Source organism: Oncorhynchus mykiss, chromosome 16 (assembly GCF_057628025.1).
Source record: "Oncorhynchus mykiss isolate SJ-2025 chromosome 16, ASM5762802v1, whole genome shotgun sequence".
Lineage (NCBI taxonomy): Eukaryota > Metazoa > Chordata > Actinopteri > Salmoniformes > Salmonidae > Oncorhynchus > Oncorhynchus mykiss.
In genome coordinates this window covers 76,118,126-76,131,272 of record NC_143037.1, presented here as the reverse complement: position 1 = coordinate 76,131,272, position 13,147 = coordinate 76,118,126, and the positions used below count along the sequence as shown (strand labels likewise).

The 13,147-nt window shown below is 42.2% G+C and overlaps 1 protein-coding gene across 34 annotated transcripts in view; it reads right to left on the bottom strand.

Annotated features, from left to right (window-relative positions):
• LOC110491178 (arginine-glutamic acid dipeptide repeats protein) overlaps positions 1-13,147 on the bottom strand; it is a 323,796-nt gene that overhangs the window by 41,761 nt on the left and 268,888 nt on the right. For 19 of the 34 annotated variants that reach the window (XM_036947767.2, XM_090203963.1, XM_090203965.1 and 16 more), the window contains one exon: positions 11,330-11,410. In XM_036947767.2, the coding sequence (XP_036803662.2) occupies positions 11,330-11,410 (81 nt within the window). Of the gene's footprint in view, positions 1-11,329; positions 11,411-11,958; positions 12,693-13,147 lie in introns of those variants that run through there. The other 15 variants (XM_090203975.1, XM_090203981.1, XM_090203985.1 and 12 more) reach the window with 10 other exon arrangements.

Genomic DNA, 13,147 nt, shown 5'->3' with positions numbered 1-13,147 from the left:
GCACCGTATTCCCTACTACAGTGTGTGTCCATAACAGCACCGTATTCCCTCCTAGTGTGTGTCCATAACAGCACCGTATTCCCTCCTAGTGTGTGTCTATAATGGCACCGTATTCCCTCCTAGTGTGTGTCCATAACAGCACCATATTCCCTACTACAGTGTGTCCATAACAGCACCGTATTCCCTACTACAGTGTGTCCATAACAGCACCGTATTCCCTCCTAGTGTGTGTCCATAACAGCACCGTATTCCCTACTACAGTGTGTCCATAACAGCACCGTATTCCCTACATAGTGTCTCCTAGTGTGTGTCCATAACAGCACCGTATTCCCTCCTAGAGTGTGTCCATAACAGCACCGTATTCCCTCCTAGTGTGTGTCCATAACAGCACCGTATTCCCTCCTAGAGTGTGTCCATAACAGCACCGTATTCCCTACATAGTGTCTCCTAGTGTGTGTCCATAACAGCACCATATTCTCTCCTAGTGTGTGTCCATAACAGCACCGTATTCCCTCCTAGAGTGTGTCCATAACAGCACCGTATTCCCTACATAGTGTCTCCTAGTGTGTGTCCATAACAGCACCATATTCTCTCCTAGTGTGTGTCCATAACAGCACCGTATTCCCTCCTAGAGTGTGTCCATAACAGCACCGTATTCCCTACATAGTGTCTCCTAGTGTGTGTCCATAACAGCACCATATTCCCTCCTAGTGTGTGTCTATAATGGCACCGTATTCCCTCCTAGAGTGTGTCCATAACAGCACCGTATTCCCTCCTAGTGTGTGTCCATAACAGCACCGTATTCCCTCCTAGTGTGTGTCCATAACAGCACCGTATTCCCTCCTAGAGTGTGTCCATAACAGCACCGTATTCCCTACAGTGTCTCCTAGTGTGTGTCCATAACAGCACCATATTCCCTCCTAGTGTGTGTCCATAACAGCACCGTATTCCCTCCTAGAGTGTGTCCATAACAGCACCGTATTCCCTACATAGTGTCTCCTAGTGTGTGTCCATAACAGCACCATATTCCCTCCTAGTGTGTGTCTATAATGGCACCGTATTCCCTCCTAGTGTGTGTCCATAACAGCACCGTATTCCCTCCTAGTGTGTGTCCATAACAGCACCGTATTCCCTCCTAGAGTGTGTCTATAATGGCACCGTATTCCCTCCTAGTGTGTGTCCATAACAGCACCGTATTCCCTCCTAGAGTGTGTCCATAACAGAACCGTATTCCCTCCTAGAGTGTCCATAACAGCACCGTATTCCCTACATAGTGTCTCCTAGTGTGTGTCCATAACAGCACCGTATTCCCTCCTAGTGTGTGTCCATAAGGCCACCGTATTTCCTACATAGTGTATTCTAGAGTGGAGGGAACACTTCTCTTATTTTAGCTGGTTAAATTGGTGCCTGAACCAAAGTATTTGTAATGACCCCAAGGCTGTGGACTGGCTGGCTGACTGACTGCTGGGGTGAAGACATGGCAGTATTAACCAATCTGACGTGTGTTTACAGATCTACAGGTCATGGCACAGGGGCAAACATCTGCTGAGGCTGAGAGGATGTGAAGACAACGAAACAGCAGCCGGCCTGGGGGGGTGGCGGCGGCTGTGTGCACAACCTTAGAACACGGTGGTAGAACACGGTGGTAGAACACAGTGGTAGAACACAGTGGTAGAACACAGTGGTAGAACACGGTGGTAGAACACGGTGGTAGAACACAGTGGTAGAACACAGTGGTAGAACACAGTGGTAGAACACAGTGGTAGAACACACTGGTAGAACACGGTGGTAGAACACGGTGGTAGAACACGGTGGTAGAACACGGTGGTAGAACACAGTGGTAGAACACGGTGGTAGAACACGGTGGTAGAACACGGTGGTAGAACACGGTGGTAGAACACGGTGGTAGAACACGGTGGTAGAACACGGTGGTAGAACACGGTGGTAGAACACACTGGTAGAACACGGTGGTGTTGTTGCAGCAGATAGCTGGTAAGTGTTAAACTGTATTTTTTTTGCAGGTCAAGTATCCTGTAGTTCTCGCTGTCCTAAAAGCAGCTGCAGCCTAGTGGTCTCTGAGTCAAAGGGAGAGAATGTTAGGAGACGACGCCCTTTACCTAAAACAGGAGAAATAAAACCAATAGACTGGGTGACACTTTCCATAGAACAGCAACCTTCATTTGTTTTCAGGTTCACGTTATTTTACGACTCTTCATCAAAACTCCTTTATGAAAGTTATTGCCGATATCAACGCCAAATGTCCGCCAAATGACCTAGGAATCATTTTGGTAAAGTTCTTCCTTTGGTTTAGTATGTAACGTAGCGTGTAATACTGAGAAGTCTTTGGCACGCACTACTCTCTAAAAACTCTTGATGGTTGCTAGGCAGCGCCCGTCACTAAGCTGTTGCTTGGCAGCGCCCCGGGTTACCATCCTCCTGGCAGTTGTAAACATGGCAACGCGTGTCGCTTCGTCTATCTCTTCCCGTAAGCCCATCACTAAGCATGCGCTGTTTTCTGACTGACCAAAATATTGGAATAAAGTGGGCTAATGCCATTGAAAGCATATCAAATTGTTGCTTACAAACTCTCAATGTCATCCAATCGTTGAAATATATTTGAAGCAATAGCTTACCCGCGTGTGGTCAACTATACTGAACCAAAAAAAAACCTTCAACATGTAGTGTTGGTTCCATGTTTCATGACCTGAAATAAAAGGCCCCAGAAATGTACCATACACAACTATTCTGTGCATATCTCCTTTGCCAAGATATTCCATCCTCCTGACAGGTGTGGCATATCAAGAAGCTGATTAAACACCATGATCATTACACAGGTTCACTTTGTACTGGGGACAATAAAAGGCCACTCTAAAATGTGCAGTTGTGTCACACAACACAAAGCCACAGATGTCTCAAGTTGAGGGAGCGTGCAATTGGCATGCTGACTGTAGCTTTATCCACCAGAGCTGTTGCCAGATAAAATGTTAATTTCTCTCCAACATAATTTTACAGAATTTGGCAGTATGTCCAACCGGCTTCACAACAACAGACCACCTGTAACTACGCCAGCCCAGGACCTCCACATCCGGCTTCTTCACCTGCGGTATCATCTGAGACTAACCACCCGGACAGCTGATGAAACTGGGTTTGCACAACCCGAAGAATATCTGCACAAGCTGTCAGAAACCGTCTCAGGGAAGCTCATTTACGTGCTTGTCGTCCTCACCGGGGTCTTGACATGACTGCAGATCGGCGTCGTAACTGACTTCAGGGGGGCAAGTGCTCATCTTCAATGGCCACTGGCACGCTGGAGAAGTGTGTTCTTCACGGGTTAATCCCAGTTTTCAACTGTACCGAGCAGATGGAAGACAGCGTGTATGGCGTCGTGTGGGTGAGCGGTTTGCTGATGTCAACGTTGTTAACAGAGTGCCCCATGGTGGTGGTGGGGTTATGATAAGGGCAGACATCAGCTATGGACAACGAACACAATTTAATTTTATCTATGGCAATTTGAATGCTCAGCGATACCGTGACGAGATCCTGAGGCCCATTGTTGTGCCATTCATCCACCTCCATCAACTCATGTTTCAGCATGATAATGCACGGCCCCACGTCGCAAGGATCTGTACACAATTCCTGGAAGCTGAAAATGTCCCAGTTCAGTGCTTCCATGGCCTGCACCCTCACCAGACATGTCACCCATTGAGCATGTTTGGGATGCTCTGGATCGAAGTGTACGTTAGTGTGTTCCAGTTCCCGCCAATATTCAGCAACTTCGCACAGCCATCGAAGAGTATTAGGACAACATTCCAACAGGCCACCAATCAACAGCCTGATCAACTCTATGCGAAGGAGATGTGTGGCGCTGCACTAAGAAAATGGTGGTCACATCAGATACCTTCGAAAAAGGGTATCTGTGACTAACAGATAAATATCTGCATTCCCAGTCATGTGAAATCCACAGACTAGAGCCTGATTGGCTGATTTCCTTAAATGAATAGTAACTCAGAAAAAAAAAATCTTTGAAATTGTTGCATGTTTGTGTTTATACTTTTTGTTCAGTGTAATAACTTAACTATGCTCAAAGGGAAATTCAATGTCTGCTTTTTTTTTTTTTTGAAGGGCGCCATCTACCAATAAGTGCCCTTCATGCTGTTTAAATCATCTTGATAGGCCACACCTGTCAAGTGGATGGATACTATTGGCAAAGGAGAAATGCTCACTAACAGGGATGTAAACAAAGTAGTGTCCAAAATTTGCAAGAAACATTTTGTACGTATGGAACATTTCTGGTATTTTTACATTTCAGCTCATGAAACATGGGACCAACGCTTTGCATGCTGCGTTTATATTTTTTGTTCAGGAAAATTATACTTTGAATGGTGTATAAATACACCAAGTCACTACAAAAATCCAACACAACCCATCACGGAGCACCACTCTTCATTTTTTCAAGTGTGATGGTTGGTGCATCATGTTATGGGTATGCTTGTCATCTGCAATGACTAGGGAGTTTTTTTTTTGTTGATAAAAATAAACAGAATAGAAGGGAAGACAGTAAAAAAAAAAAAAAGACTCCAAAACAAGGCACTAATACTGAAAAAAAAAAGCCAAGTAATTCACTTTTTGTCATGAATACAAACTTGTGTTCGGGGCAAATCCAATTCCAACACTCTCCATATTGTCAAGCATAGGAGGTGGCTGTATCATGTTATGGGTATGCTTGTAATCGTTAAGGACTGGGGAGTTTTTCAGGATAAATAAAATAACCCAAATGGAGCTAAACACAGGCAAACACCTAGAGGAAAACCTGGTTCAGTCTGCTTTCCAACAGACACTGGGAGATGAATTCACCATTCAGCAGGACAACAACCTAAAACACAAAGCCAAATCTACACTTGAGTTGGTTACCAAGACAACAGTGAATGTTCTTGGGTGGCGGAATGACAGTTTTGACTTAAATACACTTGGAACATTTCAGGCAAGACCTGAAAATGGTTGTCTAGCAACGATCAACAACCAATTTGATAAAGCTTGAATAATTTAAAAAATAATACAAATAGGCAAATGTTGAAAAATCCAGGTGTGGAAAGCGCTTTAGTGACTCAAATACCTTTTTAGGGCATATCCAATTTCAAATCGGTTCTTTTTCCTGTAGTCTGAACAGCCACAAAGCCCATTTCAATCCACCATTCAAACCTGATTGCTGGCAATGTGACGTGTTTGAAAGGTCAAATCTGTTATTTGGCTACTCTGTTGACAGTTTAACAAGATCATGTGGTAGCGAACTAGCTTGTTAATTGTTTACAAATGAGTGAATGTGCACACACCCGTCATTACTAGTGTAGCCATGTCATTTAAATGACTGCTTTCTGAACACACACAATTCCAATTTTGGTCACTTGGCTTCAGAGACTTACCCAGAAAGACACTCAGCTATAATCACTGCCAAAGTTGCATTTACAAAACATTTATTCAGGGGTGTAAATTAGATATTGTTGCATTGCATTTTCAATAAATGTACAAACATAAAAAACAACATGTTTTCACTTTGTCATTATGGGGTATTTTGTGTAGATGGGTAAGTATATATTAAAAATAAAATAAAAATCAGGCTCACTAACCATTTTACTCGCCATAGCAGAGTTGGTTAGGCTGTTTTCATGCTTTCCAGAGCATTGGTGACTGCAACTGTGCTACTGTCAACAATGTATGCTTTTTTGCCAACGTTTACTGACACCGGCCATATTCAACGGGTGTTGAGCGTTTGTAAATTCGTCAGTTATTCTGCACTCTGGCACACTCAGAAATCAGAGTAGATAGCCAGAGTCAATTTACCAGCCCACGTCTTTCAACAGATGTTGCAGTGACATCATGAACATTCTACTGAAATGGATACCTGCATGAATGGATACCTGCATGTAGCTAGCTAGCTAAACATTGAACCATAATCCCAACAACTCATGACGATACAACCATGCGTGAATCTGCAGGTAGTTAACCAACCAGCTTCAATGTTAGCTAACTAACACGAGGCTACAAATAGCAAAGCAAATGGCTCTGAGATACAAATAATATTACTACACAGATCATACACGTAACGCTTGCTAGCGAGCCAATCAGCTAACAGTACACCATCTTGAATTGAAAACAACTTTCTGACATAATTAGAAACGTGTAATATCGGAAAATGTAGCTAGCTGGACTATCTTGGACTATACATCGATGGACCGTTCTACCTCTGTCACAGATGCCATGGTTGCCCTTAGTTTGAAGATATAATCCGGAGACATGTGTTTTCTCCTAAACTATCATACTCTAATTTCATTGATTTCAAATCTCGGTCCTACAGAAAGTGGAGAGCAACACTTATGCAGTTTTACTACACAATATATATGTGTATATACATATATATTATATATATATATATATATATATTTTAATCAGTGTTAGACAATATTACTTACACATACTGACCAACTCAAAGAGACAGTGGCTAAACCAACTAGGCTCAAATTTAACAATTTTATGGCATACAAGATTGTTAAGGCACATGAAAGTTCACATGTCCCAGAAGGCATTTCTACCCCCCCCCCCCAAAAAAGCAGCTTTTTGATATATATTTTTTTAAAAGTACGTTCTCCTGTGACACGCGACATTATACATTTTCAGTTGCTTAGTCGACTAGGCCATCCTCCTGACCTAAAGCCTGTGAATTGTCTGATAATCATTCAATGTGATTTTGTTTCACTAAAATCTCCCTCTGTATTTGGTTATTTGGTTTTCTAGCTTTGGCAAAATAAGTGGAGGTGGTGTAGCTCATCTATTTGTTTGCTCATCGATTACTGATCAGAAACATTTTTCGCATGTAATAATGTGCAATACTGTGCAATAATGTGTGATAATGTTTAATGTGCAATAATGTGCAATAATGTGTGAAAATAATGTACAATAATGTGCACCAATGTTTAATAATGTTTAATAATGTGCGAATAATGTGTAATAATGTGTGATAATGTGTAATAATGTCACCTAAATCAAGAGTAGACCTATTATTTTGCTCAATCGCGTAAACGCAACTAAAAGGAAGGTTGTGAAATATGAACAAGAGAAAATAGGATTGTTATTATTTTCCTAACGGTGTCGTGATGAAGACCCTACGTCTGCTCCATAACAAAGTGGAGGTTAGGAAAGAGATGAAACCTGGATCAAAAAAGCTTGGGCTGTTTCAAAATAACACATTGTTTTAATGACAGAACCTGCGGCTAAATAACATTAATCATATTTGAAAGAAATACTTGTACAACAATTTTTTATTTATTTTATTTTTTACAATACCATTTAAAGTGGAAAAATATCAAGCAACATTTTTATCTGCGATCTGCCATTTCAGAGAATTTAGTTGTTTGAACAGTGTTGAGCAGAACCCAGCTCATGTTCCATGACGCCGCCGCCCCCCCCCCCCCCCCCCCCCCCCCCCCCCTGTGTACTGGAGGAAATGGTTGCAACAGAGACAGTCCTGTACACACTGTCAGATCGTCCGACAGTTCGACAGAGAGGGACGACCCCCCCCCCCACACACACACACACACACACTCTGCTCCAGGCCTTTATGTGTCTTTATATAAAGCATTCCTAAACGCTAGTCAGGCCTGGTGTGTTGACACAGCGCTGGGTGCTTAGACTTGGCACTGCCTTCGCTAGCCGTGCTGGCGCTTTAGGAGCGGCCTAGGTCAGGCCCAGATAATGAGCTACGGGAAGGACAGAGGGAGGGAGAGAGAAAGAGGGAGAAGGAGGGAGGGAGGGACATGCATGAACACCGTAGCACTCTTTAAAGGCGGCCAAGTTAACACTGAGGGCTAGCAGGAAAAAAGGGAGCGAGACTCTGAGGAAGAAGCAGGAACACCGTCGCCCTGTGGAAAAACAGGAAAACTCATACCAGAGGAACGAGAGTGAGTCAAGGAGAATCAGACCAGAGGAACGACAGTGAGTCAAGGAGAATCAGACCAGAGGAACGAGAGTGAGTCAAGGAGAATCAGACCAGAGGAAAGAGAGTGAGTCAAGGAGTATCAGACCAGAGGAACGAGAGTGAGTCAAGGAGAATCAGACCAGAGGAACGAGAGTGAGTCGAGGAGAATCACTGTAGCTCTCTCAAAAAGCCGTCCAGCTAATACTAGCAGGAAGCGAGGAATTAAGGGAGGAAGAGAGGCAGGAACACTGTAGCCCTCTGGATGTCTCTGTGTGGATGACTGGCTATAAGCCCAGAGGACGTTTATAGAAGGCCCTACTCCCTGCTCTGTTGGCTGGGCTGCGATGTGACTCAGTACAGTAGTTTGGTGGTATCCAGACCCAGACCTTGGAAGAAATAATGTTATAGAAACAACCACACCGCATTTAATATGAGGCGCTCCATCCTTCTTCTCGTGTGGCTTGGCATGCCCGTGGAATTACTAAAATATTATATGTCAGTGTGTGTGTGTGTGTGTGTGTGTGTGTGTGTGGTGAGGACGACAGAGAGAGAGAGAAAATAAAAATATGTTAAAGCTACTTTACAAAAATCTTGAAGATGGTTCATAGACCGTGTGTGGGAGTGAAGAGAGTGAAGGAAGGGGACAGTGAGATTGAAGGAGGTGAGGTTTAGAGAGAGCGAGAGAAAGAGGAGAGATTTCTGTTAGGGAAAATAAATTGAGCTTTCCTCTGGGTATTGAGTAGCAGTGCCACTTGCTCAGAGAGGAGAGGAGAGCAATGTGTGTGTGTGTGTGTGTGTGTGTGTGTGTGTGTGTGTACAGCAGGCTTTTAGCACAAAATCCAGTTCAATCATAACCCAAGTTTTTTATATTTTTACTGTAGCTGTGGTTCAATCCCCGTTCAGTCTATATTGAGCTTACCCCCACCTTCCTCATCCACCTTCCTCATCCACCTCCAGTCAATGCTACCCTCTCCTCCTCCCTTAGATTGACACCCCTGGTGTATATCAAACTCATTTTGCCCCGGGGGAGGGCCGCATTCGATCTTCAACGAGGTCCGGAGGGCCGCACTGACAATGTGTTATATTTCCTCAGACATAAAAAGAAAAAAATGTGCAGATAGTCCTCTATCCATCGCTTTTTGGGAATCTTAGATACTCCCCGACTGTCTAGCTTTAATTTAGGGGATTCGCAACAAGCTGGACACAGTCAAGGAATGGTATAAATGTAGATCCATTACAATTTGGTTTTAGTCATTTACAAATTACACTGAACTAATATGTAAACGCAACATGTAAAGTGTTGGTGACCATGTTTCATGAGCTGAAAATGTGCAGTTTTGTCTTAAGGGAGCGTTGCAATTTTGCATGCTGACTGCAGCAATGTCCAGAGCTGTTGCCAGAGAATGTAATGTTCATTTCTCTACCGTAATTTCTCTGCCTGTGCTTAGCTCTATTCTGTTTATTTTTATCAAAATAAAAAACAACTCCCTAGTCATTGCAGATGACAAGCATACCCATAACATGATGCACCAACCATCACACTTGAAAAAATGAAGAGTGGTGCTCCGTGATGGGTTGTGTTGGATTTGTCCAAAACATAACGCTTTATATTCAGGACATGAAGTTCATTTCTTTGCCACATTTTTTTGGCAGTTTTACTTTAGTGCCTTTGTTGCAAACAGGATGCATGTTTGGGAATATTTTTATTCTGTACAGGCTTCCTTCTTTTCACTCTGTCAATTAGGTTAGTATTGAGGAGTAAGTACAATGTTGTTGATGCATCCTACCACAGCCATTAAACTCTGTAACTGTTCTAAAATCACCATTGGCTTTAGTTGCCGGGTTCCTTCCTCCACGGCAACTAAGTTAGGAAGGACGTCTGTATCTTTGTAGCGACTGGGTGCATTTATACACCATAAAAAGTGTCAAATAAAAAATAAAAAAAAACTCAAAGGGATTTTCAATGTCTGATTTTTAAATGTTTTGCCCTTCCTACCTGCCCTTCCTACCTGCCCTTGTTTGCGAGGGATTGGAAAACCTCCCCTGGTCTTTTGTGGTTGAATTTGTGTTTGAAATTCTCATGCTCTACTGAGGGACCTTCACAGATAATTGTATGTGTGGGGTACAGAGATGAGATAGTCATTAAAAAAATCATGTTAAACACTATTATTGCACACAGAGTGAGTCCATGCAACTTATTATGTGACTTGTTGAGCACATTTTCACTCCTGAACGTATTTAGCCGTAACAAAGGGGTTGAATACTTACTGACTCGAGACATTTCAGCTTTTCATTTTTAATTTGAAAAACATAATTCCACTTTGACATTACGGGGTATTCTGGGTAGGCCAGTGACACAACATCTCAACTTAATCCAATTTAAAATTTAGGCTGTAACATTACAAAATGTGGATAAAGTCAGGGGGTAAGATTACTTTGAAGGCTTTATATGCAGGGATCCCTTGCAAAATAGACATTATTTTAAGAGTCCCATTGGGGCAAAGGTCAAATAAATACAAAAATATACACTGAATAAAAATATAAACGCAACATGTAAAACGTTGGTTCCGTGTTTCATGAGCTGAAATAAAAGATCCCAGAAATGTTCTATACGCACAAAAAGCTCATTTCTCTCACATTTTGTGAACAAATTTGTTCGTGAGCGTTTCTTATTTGCCATCCACCTGACAAGTGTGGTATCTAAAGAAGCCGATTAAACAGCATGATCATTACACAGGTGAACCTTGTGCTGGGGACAAAAGTGCGAGGAGTTTTTTTTTCCCTTTTGTGGGGAAAAACTCATTCTGATAAGCTGGGCCTGGCTGCAATATGGGTGGGCCTATGCCCTCCCAGGCCCACCCATGGCTGCGCCCCTGCCCAGTAATGTGAAATCCATAGATTAGGGCCTAATGAATTTATTTAAATTTTTTAGTTGAGTATAAATATTGATCCATATTTCCTCTCGTGTTATGGTGTTTTGAGAGGGTCAAAAGGCAGCTCTACTAGTATTGCAGCAGAGTGGTTGGATGAATAGATGTACATCATGTTTATCAATAAACCTTCAGGGTAAATATAACACACGCAATGCCCAACATTTTACATACAGTAATTTCCCTTGGTCAAACTCATTCCTACTGTTGATGTTGAAGTACACAGTGGTGACTGTAAGGTGATGATGCAAAAAAAAATTGCTAAAAAGTTTAATTTGAGTTTGACTGCAATATTTTCTTTTAAACAAATCAGTTATGTTGTTAATATTTTACTGCTAAATCTGAATCACAAGGAAACTTTGTACAGTACCACACATTGATTGTACAGAGCCGAGGTCTAGAATAAAACCCCGGTGGAACGGTGACTTACCGTTTCCTTGTTGGGTAGCAGCTCTTTCCGAATCTTAAAGAAGTTCTTGCCGTACTGTCTGAGCCCTTTAATGAACCGCTTCTGAAAAACAAAGACTAAATATCAGCTACCGTCCTTCCAGAACAGACACAGCTACAACGACCAGTATAGTACAGATAAAAATGCAACCAGCCACATGACGATACAGCCACTGCCACGACAAAAACCTTGTTTTCTTTCTGTGGTTTGGTTTGAGAGAGAGTTGATGTTTAAAATCTGTAAACTCCGTAGCCTCTGTTTAAACTCGTGAGCGAGAGAAAGCTAAAGTACACAGCCGTGTCAGGGCACAGAGGGAATTGCTAACTCAGGCAGAAACAGACATTGAAATTATACTACTTTGCTCTTTCATGTGGTTTGAAAAGAGAAGCTATGGATATCTATTGTTTCATAAATCACACAGGAAATGTCAGATTCAGAGAGAATAATATCGGGATCTTACAAAGCAGACATTCAAAGCCAAAACTCAACTTCAATAACTTGTATAATTTGCAAGATATTTCCTTTGACTGTGTTTACATGCAATTATTTTACTATAGTACACAGACCATATTTCTCAGCAAAATGCAACACTTAAATAATTGTGTGCTTACATGTCGGACCAAATAGGAAACCTGAGAAAAGACTAAAAAAAATAATAATTACAAATCCACAGTGACAGGACGGAGGAAAACGACAGTGCGAATGACAACTTTCTCAACAACAACCGTTTGATATTTTTTTTTACCTCAAAACAGCAAATCAACTCTCAGCACCTCACAACAACAAAACCAGCAAAAAGGAATAAAACATTTTTAAAAAATGAATAAAAAAAAAATGGTTAAAAACACAAACCTAAAATGTATTTCAGTATTTCTTCTCATCCAAGAGACAGTCTGTGAGCCATAAAAAGCTGGGGAGAGGGAGGGTGGGGGGGGGGAAGAGAGGCTGAAAACATTCACGACCAGTGAAGCAGACAACTAACAGATTTCCTTTCAGCTTCCAGAGGCAGGCAAACCCCGTTACCCGCTTACCAGTACGGTTCTTTCTTCAGTTAAGAATTTCAGCCAACCCCCCTCTCTCGCTCCAATCAAGTACGTCCAGAGAAAAGCGTGTTAAAGTCCCGGCGAGACCTCTCCATAAATCTCTACGCCAACCCACAGGTATATAGGAAAAATCCCTAGTCTCCAAAAAAGGTACAAACAACAACGCTTCTTTTTTTTTTTTTTTACAAGCAAGAAATAGCTTGTCACTCTGTGCTCTTCCACTACAAAGGGGTGACTTTATATGTGATCTTTCTGCTAGAGAGCCTCTGGTCGGTAGCGGCCTGGAAAACCCGGAGAGTATAAAGAGCCCAGTGGAGTGGAGACCTAAGAACGCATCTGGTCAGTGGCAGCCTGAAAAACCTGGAGCGGCGCCGGAGCGCAGTGGAAAGGAGCCAATGATGTATATAAAAACCCTGGATTGTCGACGCTGTGCATTTGCCATTGAGAGGCTATGAAGCCACCGGGTCGGCCATATTGGTACTCCCCGTAGGAATGAAGGGAATTCCACAGTATTCCAAGGACAAAATTACATATATTTAAGTATTTTGTTGTAGTGGGTACAGTAACATTAGAACTCTAGCTCACATAATATAATTTAAAATATACATTAAGGAGTCTAATAGAATAAATGTGTTCAACTAAAATATATATATTTATTTTTACAATGGAGGAGGAGTACCAAGATGGCTGCCCATTGACTTCAATACAACGCCCCCCCGTCAGTCATCCAGGGTTTATATATACACTGAACAAAATC